Consider the following 14,661-nt stretch of genomic DNA (forward strand, 5'->3'; position numbering starts at 1 on the left):
AGTCACTGAATCAGTTTCAGAATCGAGCTGTTCGAAAGAACCGATTCGCAGAAATGAGTCGGACTTTCCATCCTTATTTGGTTGGCTCGTTTCAAGCCAACCCTCTCAGTCACAGTCACATGGTGCATCCAGGAAGCAGTGTATACAGTGTTTCTGTGCAGAGGAGGATAAACAAACGCTCAGCTGTGTCAATAACAAAACTAAAAGACGAGTGTAAACTAACCTGCAGTAAAGTATAGATACTGTAAATATAACATCTGCAGAGCGACTCTGATGCTGTTCGGAAAGCAGAAGGATTGATTTTGTGTGTGCCATCACAGTAACTAAACTATTCACACACATTGAGCGTTTTTGTGCTGGATTTTCTGACAGCCGGGCAAAAATGTCTGACTCTGTCATTTTTCTGCTGATTTTGTTTCTGGTTATTTGTCTCATCTTAACATTGGTGGGCTTCGTTTTTTACACCGGGCTTTTCTCGGAAGTCGTGATTCGGACTGGAGCTCCTCCGGTGAAAAACATCACGATTGCATATAAGTTCAGAAAAGGATCGTACAAGGCCAGCGGAGCCGCTTTCACGGAGAGCTGCAGTATCGGACCGAAGCTGTCGTCTGTCGGTGTGTTTTACGATGACCCCAATCAGGTCAGAACTCCGTTTTTTCTGATTCAGTGATTCTTGATGCAACTTCACCTCCCGTTGTGTTCAAAACAAAATTTCAAAATGATTAATATAATGTTCTTAACACAAATACTTATTTAAGTATCCTTTTTTTTCTATTTATTTGACTCCAAACCCCCCCCCCCCCCCCATCCAATGGTTATAGCTCACAACCCCCTAAATCCACCTGTTATAAAACCATAATTCATAACTGGTTTGTCCCAGAATTTAAGAATTGGTAAGAAATTTGACTATTTCTATACTATGGTACAGTGATGATAACAGATGGTAATACCATGGTGCTTTACCATGCTACTGAGTGATTAATGTTGCACAAAGTTTAAAAAATTACCACAGTACTAACATGGTCCTTTTACCCCCGGTTTCACAGACAAGGCTTAAGCCTAGTCCTAGACTAAAATGCAAGTCTGAGTTGTTTCAAATGAAAGAAACTTGTACTGATTGATCTTAAAATATATCAGTGCTTTTATTTTGTCTCAAGATGCACACCAGTAATGTTTTTTTCTAAGGCATGTTTATAAAAATTACTTAAATGTCCTAATTGAACTATGGCCTAATCCTGGTTTAGGCTAAGCCCTGTCTATGAAACCAGGCCTTAGTATAATAAATTAAGGTTTATTGTAACGGTTGTTATTGTTACTTTGCAAAAAAGCACAGAAGCACAGACTCATGAAACTCAAGCCTCAAACCTGTTATTATAATAATATTTTAAATTTATGATTCATCTGGGTTTTAGGACTGACTCACTGAGGCGTTTCCTTAAAATAACTTCATGGCCACAATGTAAAGCAAAGTCTGCTCTAACCCTAATTCCGAAGTCAATATTAGGTTTCATATCTATTATTATACAGTGCTATTTAGTGTATCAGAATAATAAATTAGTATAACATGCTGTGCAAGGATCCAGAGGTGAACATGGAGCTCATGGAGGAACAACTTGGTATAATATGAAAAGATTTAAGATGCTCTTCATGCATGCACACCTCTGAAAAGAGAATGGATTGAATTTGGACTGCTCAGCAGAAAGCGAAATAACTATATGCAAAAAATGTCAGATGTCTCCGCAAATATAAATGAATATTTAAACCAGAACAGGTCTTGCTAGTAGACTCCCTGGATGGCTGTCATTAATATTTCTGCACTGATCTAGGGCTGTACAGTCACTGCACCAGTCATGCAGTAATAGTTCATCCATATTATGAGGTTGGACACTGGAACCTTGAGTGCTGTGGTAACTCTTCTATTTTATTTTGTGCAACTTGGCAGTCATTGCCAAATGGAATTGCTGGCTTGCAAAGTAAGGACTGGGAATGTCTCTTTGGTCCCATATATTGAACCATACCAGTGTGGTGCTTTTTTTTTTTCTCTCGCTTTCTCTCAGTATAACTTGTGAAATTGAACAGGTGGGGTATTGCATAATATCTTTTTGGTGAGAGCATGAGAGCTGGTGATTTTTCTTCTGTTCTGTATGCACATTTGTTTTGAGTTGTGACCTGGGATTGATTTGTCTCCTGAATGGTAAACTGGGACAAAAACAGAAGACTGGATTTGAAAAGTACCTTGGTAAAAGTACCTAAATTCCATGGGTTTCATCATACATCGAAAGTAAAGAACAAATTTGGATTTATAAAGGCAGAAACTTGACACAAAAATGTTCTTATGAATGCACCAACTGATACCAGTAATTAAAATAATAAAGGAAAAAGGAAAAGTTCAGTTCTACACACATTTAGAATTGAGGCCCCTGGAGAGTGGCTGTTATGGTAGTGTATGCATTAGGGTAAATCCCTGTTGTTTGAAAACCAGGTGGATTTTGAGTTCAGGTAATACACCATGCTATCAAGACTTTTTTGTGGGGTTATTTTCTGTGTAATGTTCAATGCAAGTTGAAGTTGGCAACAAATAGGTATTCCTTTTTTTTTTTTTTTTTTTTTTGCATGTGTGATCAGATCAGAATCCCCGTTAAACTCCTACCTCCTTGGACCATAAAATCATTGTTTTTGCCGACATTCATTGGTGGGTTGCATTGGTGGACAGATTTTATTCAGTGCCTGATTAGCAGAGCTGGCTTTTAACTGAATAAATATAATCTGGATTAAGTAATCAGATTCCAAAAAATTAAGTACTTGTAAATAGGTTATATAACATTTTTTATTTCAACATTGAATCAACTACTGATTTATGCATTAATTTATATTTTAATTATCACTTAGTGAGATTTTAAGGTAATAAGTTAAGTAACACATTTGCGTGTTCATGGTTCTCTGATATTGGTTAATGGTCACTTGACATGCAGGGAAACAATACAATGCAATATTTTTTTTTTTTTTTTTTTAATGATTTGAATTTTACATTTTTAATTAATTATTGGATAATTAGGTAAAGAGTTCTTATGTAAAAGTAACAAAAAAGTGTCTTATAGATTTGATTTATATTACCTTAAATGTGTAATATAATGGATTTATGTTACTAGTGTAACTACAATTTTTGTCATGTACTTTGAAACAATTTGTAAGTAATCTACCCAGCATCGCTATATAGTCATCCAATATGATTTTAAGAAAGGCATGAAATAAAAATTCATTTTCTTACAATCTCCTGCAAGCTCACATTCAGATCTGCCTCTATCCAATCAACAGTCAATGCAAAAAAAAAACAAGTCCTCACCCTACATATTTTTCTAATAATCTGTTTTGCTCAGATGTATGTCACAATACATAAGAAAAGATCTGTTGCTACCCACTTTTGTGTCTGAGTTGCCTAACTCGTTTAGATCTTATTGGACAGACAGTTTAGTGCAAATGTCATGCATCTTAGAATAGAAAAAGGAAAATATGAAACGCTTCAGTCACATAGCCTACTTCTGCATTCAACATAGGAACAATTGAAACCATATGATGATGTGACTAAAAAAAAGACATAAAAAAGTGAATGCCAGGCTGGCAGTGGAGTTGGCCATGATATTGGCTGAAGTGAGTTAGGAATATATTTCACCATGAGCACCATGATATTATTATGTACACTCAAGACAAACCAGCTTACTTGTGTGAAAAAAAATATTATTATTATTAAGTTCCATGCTGTTACCCATCTGGTACTTGACTTCTGCCACTGTAATTTTTTTTTTAACTGGAAAAAGAGACGTGGCATAAAATTATACATAAAATTCTAGGTTTCTTTTCTGGAAAGCTAAATTAAAGGGTTAGTTCGCCCAAAATGAAAATTCTGTCATTATTTACTCACCCTTAAGTTGTTCTGAACCATATAATTTTCTTTCTTCCTTGAAGTACAAAAGGAGAAATTTAGTAGAATGTCTGAGCTGTTCTCTTTCATACAATCAAAGCAGATGGGTACAAGGGGCTGTCAAGCTACAAAAGGACAAAAAATGTTATCCTATATATATGTTCTGAGAAATTAAGTTCTGAGGTTTATGTATATATATATATATATATATATATATATATATATATATAGATAGATAGAGATATATATATATATATATATATATAGATATAGATATAGATGATGATGATGATGATGATGATAATTAAATGATTGAATTGAAGTATTATTATTATTATTTATTTATTTATTGTGAACTGTCTGGATGTTTGCGCTGCTGAAACAATAAGCAAATGCAAAGTAAAGGGTGTTTTCTCAGTGCTGCATAAACTGCCAAATTAGCTTACTTGGCTTAAAGCTGATCCCTGTGTTTCAATGAAAATTGTCAAAAACAGGTCATGCATTTTTTGATGTCAGCCCAGTAGATCCCTAAACACTAGATGGCACTCATGGTCCAGGGTAAAGAACATAACTTGCAGTAGAAATGGTCCAGTTCAAGCCTACAGGTTTAATGTCAGGGATGTTCAGATTCTGTTAAATCAGCAATGAACACTTGGAACTTAAACTTACACCACACTTTTGTATGAATGCAATTGTTTTGGATACTAATAATAATAATTATCATAACAATGTTCCTTTAAGTGTTCATTACAGTGGCTCGACAGTATACTCAGACACTTATACCACACATAAAAATGTATGAATTTAATTGTTTTAGGTAAAAATATAATTATTATTTGTATTTGTTATTATTTATAACCATAATTGTTACTCCACATAAGAGTTGAATAGCATCAATTACATTATTACAGAAAATAATATATAGTTGTTATAATTTCAAACTATGAAATTAAATTATGAAATTCAAATGATATGAAATAATAATAGGATGTTATACATTTTTCTTATTCATATTTTAATAAAAATCTGAAATGTTTTGTTTAAAATTTATGCCTGTCTGTTTAAAAAAAAAATGTTTTTTATTATTATTCTTTTATGCAGTCACTACATTCTAAATAATTTTTGGAACCATGTGTATATATTTAACTGATCATTTAATCTAGTACCTTAGAGTTAAGGTTATTATCCCAGTGCTTTTCATTCATGTAGTTGGTGATTATGTTTTTGGCGACATTCCCCCTTTAAAGCCAGATAAAGCTCTGTGATGCTGCTCTACAGTCCTCTGGCTGCTCTCACAGCTGTGCCACGCAGTCATGTGCAAGGGTGACATCTGATGGGATCCGCTGTGTTTATTGTCTTTGTATTGAGATGGTGACAGCGTTGGGGTTTTTGATTGGCACTCTCACCTTTTAGTGTCCAGCCACTGTCTCCCCTAAAGCCAATTAGCTTCAGATCTGACTATGATCGGTTGTTAGCACTCGCTGAGGTCGCTGTCTGATTTTAATTGGCATAATGCTCGGCGGTTATTAGCATGCTCAGCTCTCCGGTGGGAGGCAGGGGTTGATATGGTCTGTTTCAGAAGGTCAGCTACCAGCGGAGCCAGAGTGTTTGAGCTTGACAGCGTAAAATAGAGGGATTTACACTTTATTGAGGGAGATTGCTTTTGGAAAACACAGAGAATGACTCTACCTACTTGCTTATTAGTGGCAATGGAAAACCATTGTGGCATTTAAATAAGCATTTAAATGAGACTTCTTGGTGGTTGATATTCTAGGTGCAAACACAGTTTATAATTACAGTACAAACTTTATTTTAAGTTCAGTTACAATTTAAAATAGCCGTTTTATATTTGAATTTATTTTAAAGGGTAATTTAATCATTCCTGTGAATTTTCAGCAGCCATTTTTCCAGTATTAAGTGTCACAGGATCCTTCAACAATTGTTATAATATGTTAGTTTGGTGCTCAAGATTTTTTTTTAATGATTATTATTATCAGTGTTAAAATTGTTACGCTGCTTAATATTCTGTGGAAACCATGAAACATATTTTTCGGTATTTCTTTTTTTTTTTTTTTGATTAACAAAATTTAAAAGAACAACTTTGTTGAAATAAGATATGACTTTTTGTAACATTGTAAAAGTCACTTGATCAATTTAATTCATCCTTTCTGAATAAAACTATACATTGTCAGAAAAATAAAATAAAATAATAATAATAACCTTTTGAGACTGAATTAAAAAAAAGTTTCTTTTTCAAACCATTACTGGTTTATGCAACATTTTTGAGAGGCTTTTTATGACAGTGTTGATTGATTTGTCTGCTTGAAAATCCAATTTTGCAGCAATAAAAATAAAGTGAGATTAGCAGACTGAGAACTTTATCTTGTTAGATAAACCGATGTGGAGAAAATTGGCCTTTGGGTGTATTCTGCAGTTAAACTTTTTTTTTAAATATATGTTGCAATATGTTATGGCAATACTCAGCCTATCACAAAATATTCAAAATCACAGTAATATCATGTCATGAGTATTATGTATCATAATAATAACTACGTATCATGAGGAGATTCCCCACTCCTAGTACTGAAAGAGCTAATGTGGCCAGGTTTCTTGTTAAGTCATCTTTTATACATTAAGTTCATGGCAAAAGTTTTGAAAGCATCAGCAGTCACAATTTTGATCTTAGGGAATGAGTACAGAAACAGTTAAACCAGCAAATGTTCTGTTCATTTTATCCACCCTAATTTTGACCCATTTCTGTGGATGAAGTGGTTTTTCTTGGCATTTTGATGCTTATACCAGACATATTGACTCAAGTGATGGTTTGTGACTCATGCAGGGTATTATGAGTCAGAGGTGGGACAGCTTTGACTTTAATCTTTTATGCTCCAACTGCGTTTGAACTCTCAATGATTTTTATATTAAGTCACCTTCATTAATGCCATTTGGCCTTGTGATGCACCAGCATGAAACCAGCTTATTTATGACTGTTTTTAAATGGAAGAGCTTATTCTCTTCAGGCAGTTTATTCAGCCCAGGTGTCTACACTCAGGGCTGATTGGAGAGGATGCTTTTCAGGTTTTATTCAGCAGTCAAAGTGAATCAGTTGTTACTTCTGTGCAACACAGGCTTGATTAACAATCTGCAGAACCTTCGCAAACACTGAATCAATCATGGAAGTTAATGATAGAAGCAAAGAGCTGCCATTTAAAACTGCCCTACTTTGTCCAAAGTTAATAAATTAAATCAGCGGATGAATAAAAAACCTTTACAGCTATTTCACAGCACATCAAGTCCCTATACTCTGCCTTACACTTTCATCTTCTAAACTGAAATCGCTCTGACATGTCTTTATTGTTCTCTTTGCTTTATTATGTTTTGTAGGTCAAAGAATACTTCACAGTCAAACACCCAACTAGTTGAATACAGACCTGTTTGTCTGTCTATCTATCTAGTGTTAAATTTAATTAAAAACACTATGGCCTAGTTTCACAAACAGGGCTTAGACTAAGCCAGGATTAGGCCGTAGTTCAATTAGGACTTTTAAGTAATTTTTCATAAATGTGCCTTAAAGAAAACAAAGGCACTGATATATTTTAAGATCAGTCAGTGCAAGTTTCTTTCAGTTGACACAGCTCAGACTTACATTTTAGTCTGGGACTTGGCTTAAGCCTTGTCTGTGAATCCAGGGGTATAAGTATTAAATAAATATAGAATAAAAATATATATGTAAGAGAGCTTTAATGTCTTTATCACATCTGGTTAGGGCATGATGTATCAGTAACGAGACTGTCAGCAGCATCCTACAACCCTCTCTGAGCAGTTGCATTGCTTCAGAACGTCTCTCAGTTCATCACCTTTGAAGCAGTGCTGCTTCAGCCATCAAAGCACAGCTTTCACTCAATTTCAAGACAATTATTTCCCAACTTCGCCTGCTGTGAGCGGTGTTCCCATTTTTATTCATAATAACCCACAGATTTTGAGGACTATGATAGTTTTTGTGGAATAAAGAGTTAGAGTTGAGCTGTTTATTTATTGAATATCTGTCAGTTACTCTGTTGCATGCACACACTACCTTTCAAAGGTTTGGGGTTGGTAAAATGTAGAAAAATGTTTTGAGCATAAGGATAAGTGTCTTGTCCATCGACATTTAATCAAAAATACAGTCATTTCAAAATATAACAGTTTAAAATAACTATTTTGTCTTGTGTATGTGTGTGTATATATATATATATATATATATATATATATATATATATATATATATATATATATATATATATATATATATATATATATATATAATTTTTTTTTTTTTTTTTTTTTTTTTTTTTTTTTGGTGGAAACTGTGATACATTTGTTTCAGGATTATTTGATAAGTTCAAAGTTTATAAGTAGAAAAAACAGCATTCATTTTAAAATTGAAATTTTACAGTACTGTAAATATCTCTAAGAAGTCGAAATGGTGTTTGGAAAACATGACCCTTTACTAGCTCAATTATACAGTGTTTCCGTAGGCCATCTATTCTGTCGAACAACCCACTGAATAGTCAAAGTTGAAATATGTGGTTTTGGATTCAGCATCCTCTTATGAAACATGCTAATACATTTCTGTTTACTGCTTGAGATGGAAAAAAAAAAAACATTTCTAAGGTGGGCTCTGACTTGATCCCCCATGTTCAGCTTCTTTGTACATTATTTTCTCTTGTTTACTCATCTGAAGACACAGACCAGGGGAATAAATGCTTTTTACAAGAAAGAATAAAAGGAATGGCTTTTTGTTTGTCTCGAGGCTCTGGTTTAAAGTTTGGGGATTAAGACCTAATTTTAGATAACATTAACAGGTAGATTGCCCTCACATTTAAAGCCATTTTCAGGATAAAACTCTGCTGAGCCTTGTCCTTTTCAGCACTTTTATCTGAACGGCTGACCTTACTGTTCACATGACAAAAAGAAATTGCCAAGTCGTGAGTGTTTTGTCCAGCTACTAGCAAAATGTCCTACAGTACATGCTTGACTTTTGAATGCCAGTCGCCCTCCTCTGCCTTTTTTAATTAGACCGATGGCGTGAACGTTGCCTTGAGCTAGGAGTTATGATTAGTTATAGTCTACTTGCGAGAGCAGAACATGACTGATGGAGGGTCATTGTGGTTCTAGGCGCTTCAGTTTAGCAGTGTCAGTCAGCTAATGAAGCGAGGATCGAGTGCATGTTAGGTGGACCTTGCGTTTCTTCTTTGATTCATGTCTGAAGCATTCATCTGATGTTAACCATCTTTAATAGATAATCTGAGCTACCCTTCAATTTAATCTGAAGCATGCATTATTAAGAATCAAATGAATCTAAATGGTTTTCCTCAAAGCTTCAGGTTGATGGTTTTGACTATTGCAGTGCAAATTCAGATTTCCAGGTTGTCTGCTGAATGCAAATACTGAAACTTTTCTCTTGTGATCCTTTTCCACGACAACTCAAATATTATCACACGCTTTCCAAACTGGTCTTTTTTGCATACTCTATTTTCTGCCCCATTAATTCTGTCCAGATTGGCCCCTACCCAACACGGCACCTACGGTTCCCCAGAAATGATACGCCATCGGTTTCAATTTCAGTCAGCATGGGAGGCTATTCAACATTTGAGGGCATTCAGGGCAGCTAATCATCTTGAGGAAATGGCATGTTATGCATATTCATGGTGCCGTGACCCGCTAGTAAGTTCATCCTTAGGTGCTATGCTTTTATTTCATGGGGTTTCCATTAGTAACACTTAGTTTTACAGTGTTCACGTAATACATATTATTTCTTACTGTAATCAATAATGGATACATCAGAATGTGTGTGTGTATGTGTGTGTGTGAATAACATTAAATAACAATTACCTTCTTTATTTGCCCATCTTATTCAATACGTTGCTGTATGTTTGTGCTCTGATTGTTCTTTAAAATGCAAATTTCCACCTATAGTCACCAATACCTTGTCATACACGGCAATATTTATATATTATTTAATTTTTTTGATAGCACATGGGATTTTTGATAAATTAAAATATTGTAAAATATCACTCAGGGACATTGTATAGAGCCTGGTTTTGGTTGGGGGAACTGCATGAATAGTTTTCAGTGATGACTAAAAATAGAGTTGAATCTAAATTTAAAATTGACTCTCTGTAAATGGATTGCTTGAAATGATTAGCAGAAATTAACTCTGCTTACCAGCTCTAACCAATAACCTCTAACCTTTTTTTTGCACTACCTTTTTTCAAATTCTTGTGAAAAACATTAGCTTTAGGCTCGTCCACAGATGCGGCATTGGTATTATTATTTCATATATGCAGGATAGCTGTAATCTTAATGTTAAATGTGGTTGCTGCTTGTTGACCTGGATAGTGTTGTTTCATTAGCTGTGTATCTGGAGATGCTCTTTCCTGTAAGTAGTGAAGCTGGTGCTTTCATCAAAAGCTTGATAAATAGTCAACCTAAAATTTATAAAGACAAGCTGCATTAGATTTGATCTGTCCTGTAGCTCCACTACGTGGTCAGCAGAGGTCTCCCTTATGCTGATTCTGTATGGTTTGGGATTTGTATGGGTGGGATTTGTTCTTCAGCAGTTCTGTTACAGGAACACTATGAGTTTGAGAACATGAGCCTGCGGTTGCATTATGTTGATGCTTTGCTTATTTCCTGTTTAGGCATGTGGTATGAAACAGGCCTTATCATTTTTATATAGAGTAGAGGTGGGACTTCTTTAGATCTACAGGTTTCTAGAACATTGCACAGGAGGTCTCCAAGTGGAATTTTGATCTCAGTTTGAAACAAGACTGCATATCTGTGTTTGATTAATTATAATGAGAGAAGGGGTTTCTAGTAAGTATAGTTCTCCATCAGGTTCAATTGAGGACAGTACCACCTGCAGTGTCCATACTGAGAAGCACCATGAAAACCTTACTTCACAAACCAGGGCTAATGAATCAAACCAGGCCAGCCATGCTAAGCTCACTATCTGCTTCTTTTCATATGGCTTTATAACCTCAAACCCATCGGTAACAGCATCGTGAAGCCCTAAGATATGGATACATTTTTCTATATTTAGCACAAATAAGGCCAGGAAGTTCTTAAAAAGTTTGTTAGTACAAAAGTGTATTTATATTATATTATATTATATTATATTATATTATATTATATTATATTATATTATATTATATTATATTATATTATATTGCTCATAAAAATATGTATAATAATATTTTAACATTTACTTCTTGTATTTGTTTAAAGAAAATAATAATACTATTGTGTGTATGTAAAGTATGTGTGTGTATATATATATATATATATATATATATATATATATATATAAAATGTGTGTGTGTATATATATATATGTGTATATATATGTGTGTGTGTATGTGTATATAGTTATATAATTTTTTATAATATTATAAAATTACTAACATTTTTATATTAAAAATTCACATTGAATGTAAGCTGCTTTGGATAAAAAACATCAGCCAAATGCATAAATAAAAATGAACCTATAACTGAAAAAAATATATAAATAAATAAAAAAATTAACTGTGTGTGTGTGTATATATATGTATATATATATATATATATATATATATATATATATATATATATATATATATATATATATATATATACACGCATACACAAACACAGTTTATTTTATATATATATATATATAGAGAGAGAGAGAGAGAGAGAGAGAAAAATCAGTTTATATAGATTAATAGAAAAAAAAGTTGTTGTTAACCCTATAACTATTTCAAATGTACTGTATAGTTTATAGTAATATCTTTTTAAAGTGTGTTAATTTTGGAGTGAAGTCTGAATATTCATTGTCTGTGAATTATTTATCAATATCTAAATGATCTGATTCAGAATTTTTGCTCAGTTTTGTTGATTCTGCGTCTGGTTTGCCGCTGCTAGTGTGAACCAGGCAGATGTCTCTTGTATTTTCATGAGTCGCCTCTTGAGCCAAGGCTGAGCTGCCTCGCTCTCTACAATTATGCAGATCTGAGCACCTTAGGGACTACTGCGGTATGCAGAGAGCTTTTGCCATTTTGCTGCCAACCCTTTAAAAAAAAAAGGGACACTCTCCCCAATGTGCAAGCTCCAAAAACCATGTATTATCTGTGAGCAATCCCGAACGTGGCTGGGGGTAATTCCCTAAAGTCCTAGTCCCTGGAGGATCGAGCAGAGGGAAAGGATAAGGGTTGGGAGAGATGAGAGGAGTAAATCCTTGTAACATGTCTGCTAATAAAGAATTACCACCTTTTTATTGTTGCAGAGCCTTCGTCTGTCAAAAAACGACGACCCTTGCAAAGCCGTGCAGAGAATTGCTATTGAAAATTGCTTTTCCCTGCAGCAGGCCTCTGGAGGGAATATAGACAAAGAAGCCGAGCAAATGACAATGTACTGCGTTTTAGTGGCCATCGTGGATTCCTGAGGGCAAAGAGTGCATTCAAAGACTGTTTCCTACATCATCCAGTTTAAATCATGAGTATTCTAAGCAATTGGGGGGGGGGGGGGGGGGGGTGAATGAAAAAGATCTGTTTATAAATGTATCCGCAGAGCCATTTTTAGACTGGCTGTTTCAGTGTGCTTTCGTAGAGAAGTGCAGTGAACCTTGAACACGAAGATGCACAACATGCTGTATTGCGTCCGTGTGTTTGACACAACAACTCAAGAACCAATCAGGCTGTGAGAGAATGCCTTAGCATGCCCATTAGTGTTCATTGTCAAATCTGGGGCGACCGTCAGGAACACTGATCGTAAATTCGCTTCCTTTTCTTGGACGTCTGGAGACCAGATCTACTCGGTTGTCTTGGATTGGCAGTGTGAAGATTAGTTGGTTTGTTTGAGAGCACTTGTGGTTATTATTTGAATTGGTACTGCGTTTTCTTGTTTCGTCCACATTGGTTGGTTGAATTATTTGACATAAACAGGCAAACAACAAGTGAAGGGAAGTGTATGTGTAGGCCTTCTTGCTCCAAGTAATTGCCTGTTGTCTCTTGGGTGCTGTGTCTGGAGAACTGCCAGAAATTTCCATTTTATTTGCTGACAGTTGTGTAGGACGGTAGCGATGGAGAGAGTTCTGAATACCATCATTAGTCCCCAGTTGGAGAAACAAGCTCTTCACGCTGGGAAAAGGGACAAAACGCACACAGATAAAAGATGCATGGCAGGGTAGAGAGAGAGAGAGAGAGAGAGAGTAAGTCAAAGGATGGAGGTGGAAAAGTAAGACAAACCAGGAAACGGGAAAAGAATAGGTTTTTGAAAAGGATGTACTGTAGATAGGTTTAGCATGATGTAGGTTCCTTTCACCGCTGTCAAACTCTCGAGAAGATCATCTCATCATCACTCAACAACAATGACGTGCAGCATTCAGTCTATTTTACGAATGTTAGCGACATATTGATTCATTCACTGTTGTGGGCGAACACATGCTAGATAAGTAATTAGAGATGACAACTTTATAAACACCTTAATTGTTTTGTCATTCATGTTTTATTGGATTAATAAAGCTCCAGTGCACATGCTGTTGTGAGGGGATGTTTAAACCATGAAAATATTAAAATATCAAAAATATTTTTTAACTGTGATAATGGAATGTTTTTTGAGCAGCAAATCAGCATATTAGAATGGATTCTGAAGGATCATGTGACACTGAATAATTGCTGCTGAAAATTCAGCTTAGCCATCAAAAGAATACATTATAAATTAAATATATCAAAATAGAGACAGTTACTTTAAATTGTAATGATATTCCACAATATAGCTGTTTTCACTGTATTTTTGGTGAACATTGTTGGGAATTTCTTAACTCTAGGCCTATATAAAGGTCCTTGGATCAGTATTATAAATGTAAATATTAATTGTGGTACAGTATATTCAGCACAATCTGATGTAATCTCTCTCTTTTTGTTTCAGACTCAAGCAGATCAGTGTCGGTATGCAGTGGGCAGCATACTGTGTGAAAATGAAGAGGAACCTGACAAAGAGTTACAGCATCTGTACGAGAAATTCGGCTACAAGGTCATCTCCTTCCCAGAAGTCACCTGTGCCGTAACTTCCTCATTTCCAAACAGATGCACTCTGTCCCCCGTCTGCGGTGCTTATAGAGTCCATCCTGAACTACAACAGTATATAAAGGTAACAGTCTTGCAAAATTGTATATTTGACTCATAATTACTAACAAAGAAACTACTACAGGATTGTTTTCTTTTCGTGTTTAATGCATTCTGTTTGTTTATTTCTTGATTTTTTTTTCACCTCCCCTTTTTTTAAAACATAACTCAATTTATAATTTACAGTAAATCGAAATCATAATGAATGATGTGTTGCTGACTGTTGCTGACTGTGAGTCGCGGGGTTTATCAGTATAAATCATCTCCAAACCATTGTCACGTCTGATAATATACCACTAAATTAAAATATAAGATACTTGGCCGAACGGAGTACAGCATTCTGGTTTATATATTATAATTTCCATGGTGCTTTACACACCTCACGTTACTAATGGTCAACATCAAATGGAGGATAGCATGTGGACTGTATAGTGAGGAATGCGTGTAGATTGGGAGGAAATGGCTTTAACCACTTCTGAATGGACAGATAACTGGATATAGAGAGGGTAAAGAGGCTGTTAATGATGTCAGTTTGTGTGAGCTGGCTGGTTGCCATCTAGCAGCATGAGTTCAGTACAATTCAGTGCTGTGAGATAA

At 35.0% G+C, this 14,661-nt stretch overlaps 1 protein-coding gene across 1 annotated transcript in view; it reads left to right on the top strand.

Moving 5' to 3' along the window:
- Nucleotides 1-112: 112 nt before the first annotated feature.
- The window catches only part of tex264a (testis expressed 264, ER-phagy receptor a), a 62,467-nt gene continuing 47,918 nt past the window's right edge, over nt 113-14,661 (top strand). The window contains exons 1-2 of the mRNA XM_059570681.1: nt 113-640; nt 13,868-14,089. Coding sequence (XP_059426664.1) covers nt 383-640; nt 13,868-14,089 — 480 coding nt within the window. The 5' untranslated portion in view covers nt 113-382. The remainder of the gene's footprint in view (nt 641-13,867; nt 14,090-14,661) is intronic.

Source organism: Carassius carassius, chromosome 17, assembly GCF_963082965.1.
Source record: "Carassius carassius chromosome 17, fCarCar2.1, whole genome shotgun sequence".
Taxonomy (NCBI): Eukaryota; Metazoa; Chordata; class Actinopteri; order Cypriniformes; family Cyprinidae; genus Carassius; species Carassius carassius.